This window comes from Polypterus senegalus, chromosome 5 (assembly GCF_016835505.1).
Source record: "Polypterus senegalus isolate Bchr_013 chromosome 5, ASM1683550v1, whole genome shotgun sequence".
NCBI classification, from domain to species: Eukaryota; Metazoa; Chordata; class Cladistia; order Polypteriformes; family Polypteridae; genus Polypterus; species Polypterus senegalus.
The window spans coordinates 197,724,026-197,742,945 of NC_053158.1; the positions used below are offsets into that span (position 1 = coordinate 197,724,026).

General features: G+C 43.8%; 1 protein-coding gene across 1 annotated transcript in view; it reads right to left on the reverse strand.

Moving 5' to 3' along the window:
* LOC120529794 (probable G-protein coupled receptor 158) overlaps positions 1-18,920 on the reverse strand; it is a 441,265-nt gene that overhangs the window by 32,182 nt on the left and 390,163 nt on the right. Inside the window, exons 6-7 of the mRNA XM_039753931.1 lie at positions 15,580-15,689; positions 725-963 (exon numbers count right to left, since the gene is read on the reverse strand). Coding sequence (XP_039609865.1) covers positions 725-963; positions 15,580-15,689 — 349 coding nt within the window. The remainder of the gene's footprint in view (positions 1-724; positions 964-15,579; positions 15,690-18,920) is intronic.

Below are 18,920 nucleotides of genomic sequence, written 5' to 3' on the forward strand. Positions count from 1 at the left end.
GTGTGGTCGCCCCCTCGTGGTCTGGAGGAAGCGCAAGCCCTCCTCCGGTCCTCCTCGGCATCCCGGTTGGATACCACCCCCAGCCGCATGCCACACTTCCAACAGGACAATGATCCTGTGCACAAAGCAAAGACAACATAGCAGTGGCTTAGGGTCAACTCTTTGGATGTTCTTGAGTGGCCCAGTTAGAGTACGGACTTGAAAACAATCAAACATCTCTGGAGAGACCAGAACACTGCTGTCCATTGACTGTCTCCATTGAACCTGACAGAGCTTAAGAGGATCTGTAGAGAAAAATGGCAGAAAATCCCCAAATTGAGGGGTGTAAAGCTTATTGCGTCATACTCAAGAAGATTCTAGACTGTAATCTCTGCCAAGGGGGCTTCAACCAAATACTGAGTAAAAGGTCTGAATACTTGTGTCAGTGTGATATTTCAATTTCTTCTAATAAATTTGCTAAAACATCTTCTTTTTCCTGTCATTCTGGGGTGTTAAATGTTATTTGACTAGGTAGAAAAATGAACTTAAATGATTATAGCCCAAGACTGGAACATAAAACATGAACAAAGTGAAGGGGTCTGAAAACTGCCCATTTTCTATTGCATAGATTTAGCTTAACCTGTTAGGACAAATTCTAAATCGACATCAACAATTAACATAACCAATCTAAAGTCAATTAGCTATTTTTGTTAAGCACCAATATATAAATAAATCAAAAACCTACCAACAGCCATCATGTAGTCCCATCGATCGATAAGACACATGTTAAACTGCAGGTTGTCTGGAGTAACTCCAGCAACAATGATGGAAACATTTTTATCCATGTTCTGGAAGACAGCAGAGGTCCAGGCGATGAGGAACCAGCAGACAATGAGCAGAATGACTCCCAGCATCCTTAGCACTCTCCAGCTTGTCATGTAAGGAATTCTCTGTGCTGTCCGCGATAGGAACACCTTCAGAACTCTGCAAGATAAAACAGATATTTAACTGGACAGAAAAGGGAACAGTCTTAATCCATAGGGAATTTGCATTTACTCTACACTTACAATCATTTATCATATCTTTGAGATATTTGTAGGTGGTATTGTGTGATACAGCATCTCAGGGGTCCGTAATGGTGCACATTTTTTAAATTAAAAACAGTGTGGCTCAAGTTTTGTAGTTTTGAATGCACAGGTGGAAAGCCGTGCAGCCGTGGGGTGTTTAATAGAGAAATTGGCTGATTGCTTGTTCAACGCAAAGTGGAATGAGCCAAGCCATTTCTCTTTTGAAGCTCCGCAGGTTGTTAAGAAAAGCTTGTAATCCCACAAGGATAAAAAGAGACTGACTGTGGGTGGCTGAAGAATCTAGATCGAGAATAAATAAGAAGAAGAGAATGAGAGAGACAGATAGAGAGAAGTTGTGGTGATCATTCAAGTGTACGGCAGATCTCTCCTGCTGAGCACTAGCAGCAGGAGTGGCCAATGTCCCCAAGGATCACCCTACGGACACCTACAAATGACAGTGGCACACAGTGGCCTGTGCTCTGAGCATTCCAGTGGGTACAGGCTGAGGTGTCTAGGATGAGAGCTGTAGAGGTTGGACCGTATTAGCTGGTGTCTCGGACCTGCTGAGGTGATCCAGATGCTGAGATGAAGGAGACATTAGGGCATTAGGGATCATCAAGAAAGGGAACCTGACTATGTCTGGTGTGGCACGAGCCCCGGACACAGCCAGGCAGCACCACCACACATTTGCAGGTCTTAATATTTACAAGTGCCATACAACCCCAAAGTCCCCAAACGTCCAGGCCTTTCTCAAACTATGCCTCTTTCTCTTCAGGCCGCCTCCTTGCTTCCTCCAAGACCTCATCTCTCGACCTCCCGACTCCAACCATTGAATGTGCTCCAGGTGCCTCATGACAATCTTCCACCAGCACTCCCCAGTGTGGCAGAAGTGTCGCTACAACATCGCCCCACGAAACCGCCTCGGGTGCGGTGATTATTTATTTAAAATGAATGGCCTTTTCTCAACGAGCTGTGGACCCATAACACCACAGGCACACTCACACACCCATGCACCAAGCAATTTAGGATCACCAATGCACCTAACCGGCATGTCTTTGGACTGTGGGAGGAAACCCACACTGACACGGGGAGAACATGCGAACTCCATGCAGGGAGGACCCGGGAAGCGAACCCGAGTCTCCTAACTGTGAGACAGCAGCGCTACCACTGCGCCACTGTGCCGCCCAAAGATGTTTTATTAGGTCATGAAAAATTTCTAAAGTAACATAACAAACGTTACCTTATTTTTGTGAAAGCAGTCATCCTAAACTCTTAAAAATAAGAGTGCAAGAGTGGCTCTTCAGATGGATGCAATAGGGGAACCATTTTAGATTTCCAAAAGATCCATCCACATGAAGGTTCCAGAAAAAGCTGCATTTATTTAGACCCATATTGTGCTCAATGCACTAAATAACCATGAATAGATGATGACATATTTGTGAAATATCAATGGCTCATGATTTTAAAAGGACCCCTGCTGCACACAATAACACAGGCGAAGTCCAGGTTTTCTTAATCTGTTTGCGTAATGCGTAGCCTACATGAAAGATTTCACTTTCTTCTACATATTAGGATGTTTTCCAAAGCAGAAAGAAAACTGACATATGCAAAGAACTCTTACCGGAATTAAATGGAGCTTGGTCAAGCCATGGAGTTATGATTAAAATGTCATTAAAGAACCAGTGATTTTAAAGAGGGTACAGTCAGTTAAGACGACACAACATAAAATTAGGGAAAGACTTTCAAAGGAATTGAATAGTCCGCTCTCTGTTCACTAGATGTTTCACATGAAGATATCCAGCTGGTTCTGAAATGTTTCTTCTACATACAGTAAACATGGGTTGGCATAATATTAATTCAAAACGTCTCGTTCAACGGTAATTTCAGAAGTAAAAAAGTCTAAAGAACCCTTTTTATGTTTTTAAGAATATCTTCAGTTCCCAAACCGTTGTCCTAGCAGTGTTTATATTCATTTCTCATCATTGCGGTTTTCCTTCCATGTTTCAAAGACACTGTAGTTTGGCCTCTAAAGCAGAATTTAGTACTAGGGTGTTGTACCGTGTTAGCCATTATGAATGTAATGAGAAGTCAAGCAAAATGACCCCTTCTATTGGCTAACTAAAAAGATTACAACATGCTTTTGAGGCAACTCGGGGTCTTTCTTCAGGGAAGATGTAATACAGAAACTGGAGTTCCCTGTGTTTATATACACACTAGGACAGATACAACATTAGAGAACCTTCAAGTGAGACATCTTAAATGTAAAACATTAATAGACCTCTTCAGGCTAAGATTCATTTAGCAAGAGAGGAGAACAATGTCTAGTCAAGATCTTTGGATAAGATAACTGTCCACCAAAGTCTTTTGAAGTTTCTGATGAGTTTTTCAGTACAGTGCGAGTCTGTCAGTCAGGTTGTCAGTCCGAGAGATGCAAACAATCCTCATATCTCCCCATAAAACTCTTGTCTCTATTCAAATCATGTTGTCATGTGTTAAATTTTAGCATGAATTTGACTTCCCGTTCTTTTCTCTCTTGCTGTGTTCTGAAGTTGCCCAGAAGCACAGCCATGGACACGGTGAGGGGGACTTTAAAGTCAGAGTGCTTATAATTCTGTACAGTTCTCATCTACTAATTAAAGTGGATTAAAGTGCCACCTGCAAGATGAGTATGTGGGGCATAATGATTTTAGCTCCAAAATCAAAGGGGCATGGTCGGAAATAACAATAGCGTCGTATTTACAAGATTTAATCGTAGGCAAGGAATTGTTATCTACAAAAAAATAATCAATTCTTGAGTAGCAATGATGCACTGGTGAGTAGAAGGAGTATGCTCTTGAGTTTGGGTTTAGAAATCTTCAGGGGTCTGATAAGTTGTGGTCAGTTAAAAACTGTGTAATTGTCTTTGCAGTGTTAGATGTCATCACCCATGTGACAGGAGACCTATAAAGGTCTGGATTTAAAACACAATTAAAGTCCCCGCCATTATAATTTTATGAGTGTTCACATTGGGAATGGATGCAAATACATTTTGGATGTCCCTATCATCAACACTGGGTGCATAGATATTTATCTAAATCACTTTACAGTTGGGTGGCATGGTGGCACAGTAGGTAGCGCAGCTGCCACGCAGTAAGGAGACCTGGGTTCGCTTCCTGGGTCCTCCCTTTGTGGAGTTTGCATGTTCTCCTCGTGTCCAAAGACATGCAGGTTAGGTGCATTGGTGATCCTAAATTGTCCCTAATGTGTGCTTGATGAGTGTGTGTGTGCCCTGCCCAGGGTTTGTTTCCTGCCTTGCGCCCTGTGTTGGCTGGGATTGGCTCCAGCAGACCCCCGTGACCCTGTGTTAGGATATAGCGGGTTGGAAAATGACTGACTTTACAGTTAGGGTTAGGGGTAGGGTTAGGGTTAAATTACCTATGACAATCACATATCTCCCTTCAGGATCACATATTACATCTGATACTACAAATGAGACGGTTCTATGCATAAGAATTCTCACTCCCCTAGTTTTCTTTGTAAAGCTGGAATGGAACATTTGGCCAGTCTGTGACGATGTAGGTTCTGGCTCCACGCTCCCATGGCTGTTTGGGAACCCTTGAACCCAACACCGTCGATAATGAAACCGAGTGAGCCAGTCAATGGAGGCAAATTGAGCATCTGAGCAAGGGGATGGTTGAAAGTACAAAAGTGCTTTTATTAAAACAGTCAACAAAAACAGTGTTCATAAATAGTGCAGATCTTCATAGTTCATTAAATAAATAATCCATAAAAAGAACACGTGGAGGTTAAAAAAAATCAATAAATAGAAAAAACAATCCTTAAAAATCGGAGGTTAAAATCTTTTTAGGAAGCAGTCTTAAAACCATCAACAAATACGGTGCTCTTCTGTTAGCGTCTCACCTGCTTATCCCGTATGGGCCAAGCAGCAGGCAAGACGCTCTCTGCAGCTGCCATCCTACTTCACACGCTCGAGACTGGAGACCTCCCGATCCCTGGCTTCGGTCTGGCACTCATCCCAGTCCCCGAGACTTGATTACCCCAATAGCCAGGTCGCTCATATTGGGGACTCCACCACCAAGCCTCCCGACTTCCGCTGCCTTTCCGCGGCCTTCTGCGGCTCGTCGCTTTCACCTTGTCACTCCCGCTACCAGATCGCTCAGCGGGAGCGACATCTACACAAACACCTGGGTGTCGGCCTAACACCCAGCTTCCTCGCAGCTGCCCACGGCGCCATTCGCCGCCTCCGCCGCTCTGCGTGTCCGCTCTCTCCTGCACCGCTTGCTTCCACGCTCCCTGTAACCTCCGTCCTCTCTTTCCTTTCCTTTTTCTCTCCGATCGTTTTTTTTCTTCCCGAACGTTTCTTCCCCTAAAACCGACTCGCTTCTTTTAAAATGACGAGGGCCACAGCAGCTGCAGCATTAGCTGGACAATCATGAATGTGGGCAGTTCCTCACCTGTGCACTAGGTGAGAAACGCCCACACCCTACGGATCGTCCCACGGCCCACTATGGCCCAACGTCCCCTCACTAAGCCGCGAGCACATTGATTATTTATTTAAAAATGGCCTTTACTCAACGAGCTGTGGACCCATAACACCACATTCCACCCCCCATAAAACTCCAGTTGCATGGGAAGGCTCCATTGGTGATCCTAAATTGTCCCTAATGTGTGCTTGATGAGTGTGTGTGTGCCCTGCCCAGGGTTTGTTTCCTGCCTTGCGCCCTGTGTTGGCTGGGATTGGCTCCAGCAGACCCCCGTGACCCTGTGTTAGGATATAGCGGGTTGGAAAATGACTGACTTTACAGTTAGGGTTAGGGGTAGGGTTAGGGTTAAATTACCTATGACAATCACATATCTCCCTTCAGGATCACATATTACATCTGATACTACAAATGAGACGGTTCTATGCATAAGAATTCTCACTCCCCTAGTTTTCTTTGTAAAGCTGGAATGGAACATTTGGCCAGTCTGTGACGATGTAGGTTCTGGCTCCACGCTCCCATGGCTGTTTGGGAACCCTTGAACCCAACACCGTCGATAATGAAACCGAGTGAGCCAGTCAATGGAGGCAAATTGAGCATCTGAGCAAGGGGATGGTTGAAAGTACAAAAGTGCTTTTATTAAAACAGTCAACAAAAACAGTGTTCATAAATAGTGCAGATCTTCATAGTTCATTAAATAAATAATCCATAAAAAGAACACGTGGAGGTTAAAAAAAATCAATAAATAGAAAAAACAATCCTTAAAAATCGGAGGTTAAAATCTTTTTAGGAAGCAGTCTTAAAACCATCAACAAATACGGTGCTCTTCTGTTAGCGTCTCACCTGCTTATCCCGTATGGGCCAAGCAGCAGGCAAGACGCTCTCTGCAGCTGCCATCCTACTTCACACGCCGAGACTGGAGACCTCCGATCCCTGGCTTCGGTCTGGCACTCATCCCAGTCCCGAGACTTGATTACCCCAATAGCCAGGTCGCTCATATTGGGACTCCACCACCAAGCCTCCCGACTTCCGCTGCCTTTCCGCGGCCTTCTGCGGCTCGTCGCTTTCACCTTGTCACTCCGCTACCAGATCGCCAGCGGAGCGACATCTACACAAACACCTGGGTGTCGGCCTAACACCCAGCTTCCTCGCAGCTGCCCACGAAGCGCCATTCGCTCGCCCGTCCGCTCGCTCTGCGTGTCCGTCTCTCTCCTGCACCGCTTGCTTCCACGCTCCCTGTAACCTCCGTCCTCTCTTTCCTTTCCTTTTTCTCTCCGATCGTTTTTTTTCTTCCCGAACGTTTCTTTTCTTCCCCTAAAACCGACTCGCGCTTCTTTTTAAAATGACGAGGGCCACAGCAGCTGCAGCATTAGCCGCGGGACAATCATGAATGTGGGCAGTTCCTCACCTGTGCACTAGGTGAGAAACGCCCACACCCTACGGATCGTCCCATGGCCCACTATGGCCCAACGTCCCCTCACTAAGCCGCGAGCACATTGATTATTTATTTAAAAATGGCCTTTACTCAACGAGCTGTGGACCCATAACACCACATTCCACCCCCCATAAAACTCCAGTTGCATGGGAAGGCTCCATTGGTGATCCTAAATTGTCCCTAATGTGTGCTTGATGAGTGTGTGTGTGCCCTGCCCAGGGTTTGTTTCCTGCCTTGCACCCTGTGTTGGCTGGGATTGGCTCCAGCAGACCCCCGTGACCCTGTGTTAGGATATAGCGGGTTGGAAAATGACTGACTTTACAGTTAGGGTTAGGGGTAGGGTTAGGGTTAAATTACCTATGACAATCACATATCTCCCTTCAGGATCACATATTACATCTGATACTACAAATGAGACGGTTCTATGCATAAGAATTCTCACTCCCCTAGTTTTCTTTGTAAAGCTGGAATGGAACATTTGGCCAGTCCAGTCTTTGTACAGCTAAAACTGATCTTGGCTTGATAAGTGGGTTGCATATTATTTAATGACTGTGCTACACCTTGTGATGGATGGTGCACATGAGGAGGTGTACTGGGCGGGTTAGGACATGGTTACTTAAGTGGATGGAAAGTCAGCCCTACAATGGCAAAAGAAAGACGGTGGATATTGTCATGCCTCAACCTGAAGACAGACAGAAGATACCGGAGTGGCAATGATCACAGAAGCATCCTAGCAAGGTTGGAGCAAGGAACGATACCTGGCCAGGAGGCCAAGTGTAGTGGAAGGAGAGGGGGAGACAATCTGGCTTGATTATATGCTCCCCAGATACATAAGATGGCAGCCTCCCTGGTCAATTATACCTGTATGGGCACCTGCAAGGCATGCTGGGATTAATAAAGTATCTATCTATCTAGAACAGACTTATCAGGTTCCATGGGTGCTGCCAGGGGGAGTTGCCAGGGGGTGCTACAGGGATTCATCATGTCTACTTTTTGGGACTTTGATTGACCCAGATGAAGTTCCATCGGGCTATGCCCTAGCACTGGAAGTACTCTCAGGTCCAAGATAAAAGAGACCACTCAACCTCATCCAGGTGAGTTGGAGTTGAGTGGATGGAAGATAAAGCTCGCCTGGAGAAACAAAAAGAGAAGGAGAGGAATAGCATTGTACAGTATGAGTTTTTCAGAACCTTTTTGTAAAAGGTAAAAATAAAACGTTAATTTGAACTCAGAACTTGTGTCTCTAAGGTTGCGTCTGAGTTTTGGGGTGCTGAAACACCCCCTAGTGGTCACACCATCTAAGACAGGCTGAAGCTTAAGTAATCAATGTAAAGTTCTGCATCAAAGTTTGCAGTGTACAATGCAAATGTCTCAGTTATATGACATTTAGTATTAAATTTATAAAAGAAGTGTCAATGATTGTGATGTGCCATCTGTTGGAATGCCAAATGTAATACTTTTTATTACTACAAATATTTGTTATGCGCTATCTGTTGGAATGCCAAATGTAATACTTTTTATTACTACAAATATTTGTTATGCGCTATCTGTTGGAATGACAGAAACATAGCAACTGGACAGACACACAGACACTTTATCCTTTTATTAAGGTGGATTCCAGAAACATCCATAGAGACAAAAGCTAGGATAAATGTCTGAATGCAAGTTTGCACTGTATAATAATTCAAATATGATTCTGGGTAAACAGCCACCTTTTTGGAGCATTCAGGAAGTGGAGTGAAGTTTGGAGTGAGTGAGCAGTGGTGTTCAGTACACAGACGTTTGGTTCTGTGTTTGGCTCCTACTGAAAATTTTAAAGACAAAGAAATTCCAACCAGCGGCCTGCTCTGTGACTGTTTATTCCAATGTGTAAAGGAAGAAGAAGTTAAAAACTGTGTGAGTAGCGTTAAGTGTTACTGCACACTAACAAATGATACTCAGCTGTGTAAGAAGAGGCGCTCAGATCAACCCTAGTAGAAGAAAGCCAAATAGCTAACATGTTTTGAAAAATGAATGATCTAATAAGATAACAGTGAACGACAAATATGAGGTGTGGATTTAGATTGAGGAGATCACATTTCATGAGAGGAATTAATGGGAATTAAAGAAAGGAAGTGGTTCAGAGTGGTATATACGAACGATATCGTTTAACATGGTTTTAAAATCACTTTTCATAATTTACCGCATGAGAGGTGAAAGACTAAACTAAATTAAGCAGGTAATCAAGGTGCGGTGTACAGTTGGCTGCAAAATTTGCTTAGGCTAGTTAAGCAAAAGATTATGCTGGAAGGAAAAATTTCCAAATGAGGTAATGTTAGCAGTTGAATCCCTCAGGAATAAACACTGGAGATGTTGTGCCTTTTGATGTCTGTAAGTTATCATGAGAAAAAAAATATAACATATAATAAGCTGGCTAAACTGAGTGATGACAAAATAGGTGGAAAAGTGAATATTCTAAAATCAGAGAAATCCTCACAGATGGACCGGGAAAAAATTCCACCGTAATATACAAACAATACAAGGCCAAACATTTGTGGATACCTGGCCATCACACCTAAGTGAGTTTGATGGACATCTCATTCTAAAACAATTGGCATTAATATGTAGTTGACAGGTAGGCATGGTGGTGCAATGCCAGGGTAGGTTCACCTGGCATCTGCCAAACCCAGATGTGACCATTAACCCTCAAGATAGTGAAGAGTGATTCATCACTCCAGACAACACGTTACCACTAACCCAAAGTCCAATGTCGCCATGCTTTACACCATTTTAGGTGATGCTTGGCATTGCGCATAGTGCACTTAGGGTTGTGTGCAGCTGCTCGGCCAGGGAAACCCAATTCAAGAAGACCCAGACACAACGTTTTTGGGCTGATGTTGCTTCCAGAGGAGGTTTGGACCTCTGTTGTGAGTGAGGCAACACATCACAGGCAATTTTTGCACACCATGCACATCAGCACTTGAGTTCTGGCACTTCATGGCTGAGATGTTGCTGCTCCTTGACGCTTCTGTTTCATGGCATTAGCACCTATATTTGAGCGGCGAAGATCTAGCACAACAGAAATTTCACATATTGCCTTGTAGCATCCTAGGACAGTGCCACGTTTAAGGTCACTGAGCTCTTCAGTACAACCCATTTTAATGCCAATTGACCACCACCTTGCATGACAGATGCGTCACAGCACAACAGCTTCAAGCACAGCTTAACGGTGGTTGAAGAAAGCATGTGTCAGTTTCTACAGTGAAGAAGAGACTTTGTACTCCAGGTTTGACAGGGAGAGTGGCAGTTAGAAAGCCATTCCTTAAAGGATTAAAAGAGGGTCTTGAAATAGCGGCTGTGGATGAACGCAGACTAGAAGAAATTCTTACGGAGTGATGAATCCAAATTTGAAATATTTGATTTATCACGCGGGGTGTTTGTACGCCGTCGAGTTGGTGACAGGATGGTTTCTCGATGCGAACTGTCAAACATGGAGGAGGAGGACGTATGACAGGCTGGGGTTCTATTGCTAGAAGCAGAGATGGTAACTGGAACTCTGAACCACAAGGGTTACCACAGTTTGGCTGTTACATCAGCAAGTGATGCCGGTTACTTTGATGAATCAAAAATTTGAATAACATTTTTTTATTTGCCTTTGTTTTGCCATTTTATAAAACATTAAGACATTAAACGTCATGCATTTCCATGAAAACTGAAAAACTGGAGGTGTTCTAAAAGTTTTTAGTCACCTATGGGAAATAAAAGAGCCCTTTGGAGCCTGAGCTAAATGATGTGGTTGCACAGCAAGACTTTGGAATGTAGCCTCCTTAATGTTATGTTTACTCCTGGAAAAACAAACCAAAAACATTGATTTGTTTAGAAAGAAAAATGTGATAATGAGTAACAAAAATGTGTACAGTAAATAGCAAAAGCTTAAATACAAAGGGAAAGGTCTGTCTGATGTCCACTGCTGTACTGATGCAGATTTAATACACGCGCTTTGTGTGAGACGGTCACCAATGCACAGTCTGATGTTGCGCTCCCAACAGTAGAAGCATTTCATTTCTTTTCAGTCTTTTTATAGTTTTTTCTCTTGCTTGCACATAAGAGGGTAGAATGTCAGTGCCTGACCTGCATGATTGATGGGCTCCTTTTGTTATTGTAGGTTACCACAGCAGAAGGCTTAGTGACTTCCACATTTCCCTGACATGTACAATGACAGTTGCCGAATTGTGAACGGTGATTAGGGGGCAAATGTCTTGCTTGTCCTTGCATTTGATCGCAATTATTTTGCCTTTTTGTCATGCAGCTACTGTTGCACTATGAAGCTTTATGTGGTATAACTTACCAGCCATATCAAGGACCCCCGACTGGACTTACTGCAGACGCTGGTACTGCTTGCTGTTCTTATGTACTGCCTATTCAAGCTAAGGTGGCTCCTAAGCTCTGAAATTTGTGGAAAAAAAAATAAAACTTAGGGGTCACATAGTTATTTAGGGGTAATATATACTGATCAAAAAAATTAAAGGGACACTTTTTAATCTGAGTATAGCATCAAGTCAATTGAACTTCTGGGCTATTGATCTGGTCAGTTAAGTAGCAGAGGGGGTTATTCATCAGTTTCAGCTGCTTTGGTGCATTAGAGGGGCAACAATGAGAAGACCCCCAAAACAGAAATGAATGGTCTAACAGGTGGAGGCCACTGACATTTTTCCCTCGTCACTCATTTTGCATTTGGCTACAGTCCGTGTCACTACTGGTAGTGTGAGGCCATACCTGGACTGTACAGAGTTTGCACAGGTAGTCCAACTTCTCCAGGATGGCACGTCCATACGTGGCATTACCAGAACGTTTGCTGTGTCTCCCAGCACAGTCTCAAGGGCATTGAGGAGATTCCAGGAGGCAGGCAGTTACTTTAGGAGAACTGGACAGGGTCCCTCATAGAAGGTTTTAACCATTAGCAGGACTGACCGGTATCTGCTCTGTTGGGCAAGGAGGAACAGGAATGAGCACTGCCAGAGCCTATAAAATGGCCTCCAGCAGGCAGGCCACTGGTGTGAATGCCTCTGACCAAACAATCAGAAACAAACTTCATGAGGGTGGCCTGAGGGCCTGACGTCCCCTATTGGGCCCAGTGCTCACTGCCCGGCACCGTGGAGCTCAACTGGCATTTGCCATAGAATATCGAATTGGCAGATCTACCACTGGCGCCCTGTGCTTTTTACAGATGACAGCAGGTTTGCCCTGAGCACTTTGCCTACTCAAAGCGTCATGATGCTCCAAAAATGATGGATGGATTAAAAGGCAGAAGTCTACGTGACCATTATCATCAAGTCCTTCCGTGAGAACCCTAAATCCAAAGAGGACTGTTTCATTTATGTTAGGTAGAATGCCCAGAGGGGACTGGGCGGTCTCATGGTCTGGAATCCCTACAGATTTTATTTTTTTCTCCAGCCGTCTGGAGTTTCTTTTTGTTTTTTTCTGTCCCCCCTGGCCATTGGACCTTACTCTTATTCGATGTTAATTAATGTTGATTTAGTTTGTTTTTCTTATTGTGTCTTTTGTTTTTCTATTCTTTTATTATGTAAAGCACTTCGAGCTACTGTTTGTATGAAAATGTGCCATATAAATAAATGTTTGTTGTTGTTGATGTGACAGACGTGAATGCCGTGGAGAATGTTATACTGCCTGTAACAGTTCAGCATGACCATTTTGGTGGTGGGTCAGTGATGGTTTGGGGAGTCATATCCATGGAGGGAGGCACAGACCTCTACAGGCTATACAATGGCACCTTGAGTCAGACCCTATGCTGATGTAGTGGGTCCTGGGTTTCTCCTGGTGCATGACAATGCCCAGCCTCATGTGGCGAGAGTATGCAGACAGTTCCTGGAGGAACTGACACCATTGACTGGCCCCCACACTCACCTGACTGAAATCCAATAGAACACCTCTGGGACATTATATTTGGGTCCATCCGACGCCACCAGATTGCACCTCAGACTGTCCAGGAGCTCAGTGATGCCCTGGTCCATATCTGGGAGGAGATCCCCTAGGACACCATCCATCGTCTCATTAGAAGTGTTCCATACCCCTAAAACATTGTCAGGCATGCATACAAGCATGTGGGGGGCCATAAAAACTACTGCGTTGCTGCAATGAAATTTTGGCAAAATGGACTCGCCTGCCGCATCGTTTGTTCACTTTGATTTTCGGGGTGTCTTTGAATTCAGTCCTCTGTATGTTGATCATTTTCATTTCCATCAAACGATGTGGCATCCTTTCGTTCTTAACACATTACCCATTCCATATCAGTAGAGATATCCAGCAAGATTTTTTTCCCAATGAGATCTGAAGTGTTTTCAGATTTTTTCATCAGTTTATATTTCAGATATCTTCATGTTAGTCTTGTATCTTATTCATGTTTCAGATATCTTTTGAGCAGTTTTAGTTATTGTGTATTAAGTGCCTGGTATGCTGTTCATATGAAAAATATAGTATCTATCTTAGAGGTAGCAGAAAGGGTTAATAAATGTCAGAAACGTGTTCACACATATCAGGGAAACTAGATAAAGGTCAAGTGAACAAAAAGGAATGAGAAGGTTCTGGGTGATGGTTTAAGGAGTTGGGTGACTATCGTGTACCCAGTAAGACTTGACACACAGGAAAATCAAGAAGTATTGTAAAGAATTGTAAGGACCAAGAATAGAGTGAAATGAGACTTTCATTTAGATATGTTGTTTAGGGATGTAAGCTAATGAAACAATCAGATGATGGACTGTGGAAACCAACAAACCAATCAGATTAAAATGTCAGATGATGTGAATGCAGCAATTCAGCACTGTTATGTAAATTCAGTCCATTATAAATATAGACCTCTGCACATATTCTTTGATCATTTGCTGACAACTTCTACCCAGGGCACTGTCCCTTAGTAGACTGCTGTAACAGAAATGCTCAACGTTCCAGCATATGTTGAAGAGATAATAAAAGATGCGAGGAACAAGTTTCCTCCTGCCTGATTCCTGACTCAAGGAGGTCCTTGTTGAGGACAACTTTCTTTATTTGATATGTTTAATTTATACCTCACATTACGTCTTTCACGTGTCAATGTGGCAAACTTTTACACAGGATGCCCTTCCCAACCTAAACCTCCCCATTTATCTGGAGTTGAAAACTGCATGAAGAAACACACTGGTTTGTGCATCTCCTGTAGCAATGCTGACGGACAGGTTGACAGACGAGGTTAGACAAGAGTCCCTGTGGACTTTGACGTTTGTGGTTGACATTGTGATCTGTACTGAGAGTAGGTGGCAGGTCGAGGAATCTCTTTTGAAGTGGGGATATGCTCTAGAGAGGAGAGGACTGAAAGTCAGTAGGATCACCAAGACAGAATACACATATGTGAATGAGAAGGTGGTCAGATGAAAGGTGAAGACGCAAGGAGTAGAGCTGGCGAAGATGGATGAGTTGAGATCAACAGTACAGAGTAACGGGGAGTGTGAAAGAGAAGTGAAGAAGAGAGTGCTGGCAGAGTGGAGTGGGTGGAGAAGAGTGTCAGGAGTGATTTGTGACCAGCAAGTGTGAAAGGGAAGGTCTACAAGATGGTAGTGAGACCAGCTATGTTATATGAGTTGAAGACGGTGGCACTGACCAAAAGCAGGAGACAGAGCTGGAGGTGGTAGAGATAAAGGTGTTAAGATTTGCATTGGGTGTGACGAGGATGACCAGGATTAGAAATGAGAACATTAGAGAGTCAGTTCAGATTGGATGGTTTGGAGACAAAGCCAAAGAGGTGAGATTGCGTTGGTTTGGACATGTGCAGAGGAGAGGTGCTGGGTATATTGGGAGAAGGGTGCTAAGGATGGAGCTGCCAGGAAAGAGGAAGGTCTAAGAGGAGGTTTATGGATGTGGTGAGAGAGGACATGAAGGTGGTGGGTGTAACGGAGCTAGATACAGAGGACAGGAAGATATGGAAAAGATAATCCATTGTGGTGACCCCTGATGGGGGCAGCCAAAAGAAGAAGAAGAAGAGACAGAGGAAGAAAAGGATTACATATTCATTTATTTCACTCAGAACACCTAGGTGGGGTCAAAAACAAAGGCTCAACCCCAGTGTCCCCTCCTTCCTAAGTCATCCACAAACTTGGCTGTAATTGACAAACAGTTGTCTGTGTACAACAATATAAAGGAGTCGGGAGAAGAGACAACTTGCAGGTCACTTCCAAAAATGCATCCTCTGATTAAGAGAATGTCTGAGGCAGAACCTGCAAGTAGTGCAGCCGAGCACCACTGGGTTAAAGTCGTGAATAATGCTGGCTGTGTTTCTTAGTTGGTACTGCTGGTCCTTTAAAAATGAAACCAAATGGAGTCATCCACACAGATCATAGGTCATCTTAAAAAAAAAAATGACCTCATATCGGCCAAAGTGATGTGATTATATAATGGAGTCACCAAAGAGCTCAGCTGCCAGTCTAAGAACATGTTAGGGAAACAGAAAAGTCTGAATAATTAACTGAAATACACTTTCCATTTTGTGCTTGAGCAGCTGCAGAATTTCAAATGCAGACTGCTAGATTAACCTACACTCCATTAGAGCACTCCCTGCAGGCCTTATAGGAAAAGATAGACGATGACGTACCTGTACAGCTTGAGAGTCACAGTCCCGTAAACAGTGGCAAATCCCAGCAGACGAACCCATCTTAGAAGAATACATCGAAATACGCTTGGCTGAAAATACAGAATAACAACCTGGAAAAAAAAAGAGAAAATGCTTTGAATATGGGATTGAGAATCATTAAAACAGACTCGAAAAGGCCACGTTATGTTCCTAGATTTTGGAATTCATCATTTTAAAGCTTGTTTTTAATTTGTTTTATATTTACACAAAAATCAAACTATGGAGTTAGTGAGGGGCTGTGTCACCGTGCATCTGCAAATTTAAAAAATAATGTTAAAGATGACACTGTAAAGGAAAGAAGGCTAAAGACACAACATTTTGGCTGAATAGCCTTCACTAGGTGTGCAGCTCGAAAGGAAAGAGCAGGTAACGTATAAAGGAGGGATCAAAGCCAGGGCAGATCATTAAAGAAGAAAGAGTGAGAGAAGGTGAGAATACCTGCCATTACAGAAGATGAAGGGAGAGATTAAAAAGTTACTCAATGTAAAGGAATTCTTTAATGTATATTTTGTATATTTTTTATATAAATTAGCACACGCGTGCACATGGGGGGCAGCTTAAGGGCTCTAGCTCTTGTCACACATGTGTGCATGAGTGGCACCTAAAGGGCTCGAATAGTGACAATACCATGTCTGACCTGGGGGTGGCGAGGTGCACTGACTTTATCTCTCAATCCTCTGCAGACCATTCATGAAAAATTCCACAGGGTACCGGCGCCCTTGATGACGTCACTTCTTGCCCAGAAGACGTCACTTCCCGTTCAGTCGGCCACGAGGACGTAACTTCAGTTTTCCATCCTCCATGATGCCGTTACTTCCTGTCCATATGACATCACTTCTGGTTATGCCAACTCATGATGATATCACTTCCGGTTCCACATTCCAGGATGACATCACTTCCTGTCCAGATCTTTAAAACTGCCATCTTTGCCACATGTCATCAGTTCTGTTTTGGACTTTGAACCAGACACAACTCCACAAAATCCAACCCTTTTTGCAGCCAGGGCATAAAATACGGGTGACTGCCCCAAACTCTTGTGATACTCTATATAAATGTAATGAATTCTTATTATTAATTGCTGTTATGTAAATTCAGTCAATTATAAATTTAGACCTCTGCACTTATTCTTTGATCATTTGCTGACAACCTCTGCCCAGGGCACTGTCCCTTAGTAGATTGCTGTAACAGAAATACTCCATGTTCAAGCATTTACTGAAGAGAAATTAAAGGATGCAAAGAACAAGTTTCCTCCTGCCTGATTCCTGACTCAAAGATGTCCTAGTTGAGAACAAATTTCTTTCTTTGATATGTTTAATTTCTACAACACATTACGTATTCCGTATACAGTATGCTGCTGCTGGAGTATGTGAATTTCCCCTTGGGATTAATAAATCTATCTATCTATTTATCTATTGATCTAGGGTTGGCGCTGCGTTCTAATGCCTTCTTTGTTCCCTCCTCTGAAGAACGTCATCCTGGACCCGCCTCTTCCTGTCTGGAACCCATATGACCAGAAGTTTGACCATTTTGAAGGAAGTTCAATTCTGAGTTCTCATCCGAAAAATCTGCATCTGTAACTTGTTGTGCGATTTTTCCTTTTTTTGTGTTATAACGTCACCAGGGTAGTGCCCCAACTCTTTGATGTTGTCAGGCAGTGTGGTAAATTGGTTAAGGCTTAGGACGTCCAACCCTGAGGTTGTGGGTTCAAATCCTGCTTCTGACACAGTGTGACCATGAGCAAGTCACCTGACCCCATGGGTTGTTACAGAAGTCCGGATTCCCACTGGGCAAACAGGGACTTGGAATTTGGTACCTCAGCCCTGTTGGATACCATGGGTGCTTCCAGGGGGTGCCACAGGGACTGCAGAGCCCTGCTTCTTCAGGCTCCCACCTGTGGAAGATGACCCGGACACAGACAGGCAGACATCGTTGTTATACCCAACACACGTTTATACAGTCCTATTATTTACAAAGTGCCACACAACCCCTAAAGTTCCCAGAGTCCTGGCCTACACACAATGCTTCACTTTCTCTTCAGGCCACCTCCTTGCCTCCTCCAAGACCTTGTCTTTCTTCTCTCCCGACTCCAGCCCTGAATGAAGGGAGGCGGCCCCTTTTATACACACCCAGATGTGCTCCAGGTGTGTCCCAGTGTGGCGGAAGTGCCAGCTGCATCCCCCGAAGCACTCCAGGTGTCCCTGCTCCTCGTCCCCCCAGCACTATAGGGTGTGGCGGAAGTGCTTAGGTTCAGGGCTCCAGAGGCATAGGGGCGCCCCCTGGCGGTGACCACGGGCCCCTACAGGGTTTAGCTTCAAAGCTCTGTACCCGTGGCCCCCCAAAAGGTACCAGGGCAGTCGCCCCCACATGGTCTGGGGAAGATGTAAGCTCTCCTCCGGTCCTCCTGGGCATCCCGGCCAGGTCGTCCCCCTAGCCATCTCCGACACACCTTACCCGGAAATGCTTCCGGACCAGACACAGCCAGTAGTCCCGGGTATTACATAAAAGGCACCAGCTGCCACTGCTCCAGCACCCAGACAGGACAGAAAAGACAAAGCTTACTGAAGGAGGAGTGGAGGTGGATAAAGAGAAAGGTGCTAACAAGAACAAGAATGGTGAAGAAAAAAAAGACAAAAAGAAAAACAAAAAAGACAAGAATGGTGAAGAAAAAAAAGACAAAAAGAAAAACAAAAAAGACAAGAATGGTGAAGAAAGGGCTGTGTGCTGCTTTATTTGTGCTTTGTTATTCTAACATGTTGGCTGCGCAGGAGGGAAGAGTTTCCCACAGCTGAATAAAAGCCTGTGTTCTGCTGGACTTGTGTCTCGTGTCTGTCTGTGTCAGGTTTGGGGAGCTGGTGCACCCCCTGCAGTTCACAATATATATAAAAATAAATACACTATATATATTTGTGAAAATTCCAGTCCCCCCATAGGTGGCTCTATTTGGATATCCACCTTCTAAATGGCTAGCATCTGATATTCACATTAACAGATTTCAAGTTATTAAAACATATCTGACAAATTAATGCTGACCTTCAGATAAGGACTAAGAGATATCCAGATTTCACTTTTTCAAATAAAAAGGCAAAAAAAAAGAAAAAAATATATTTTTTTTGTTCTAAGAAAGGTGATTTAACTGTCAGCTGTGTTCCTTTTTAAGAAAAGCTGACTCAAGCAAAGCATACATAATTAAACTTGGTTTGGGTCCAGTTTCTTAAAAGCAAGATACTGCAGAACTTTCTGTTTTAGATATTTAAAGCAACATTCCTCCATTGTGAATTCAGTATGTATAAAATGTGCAGAAC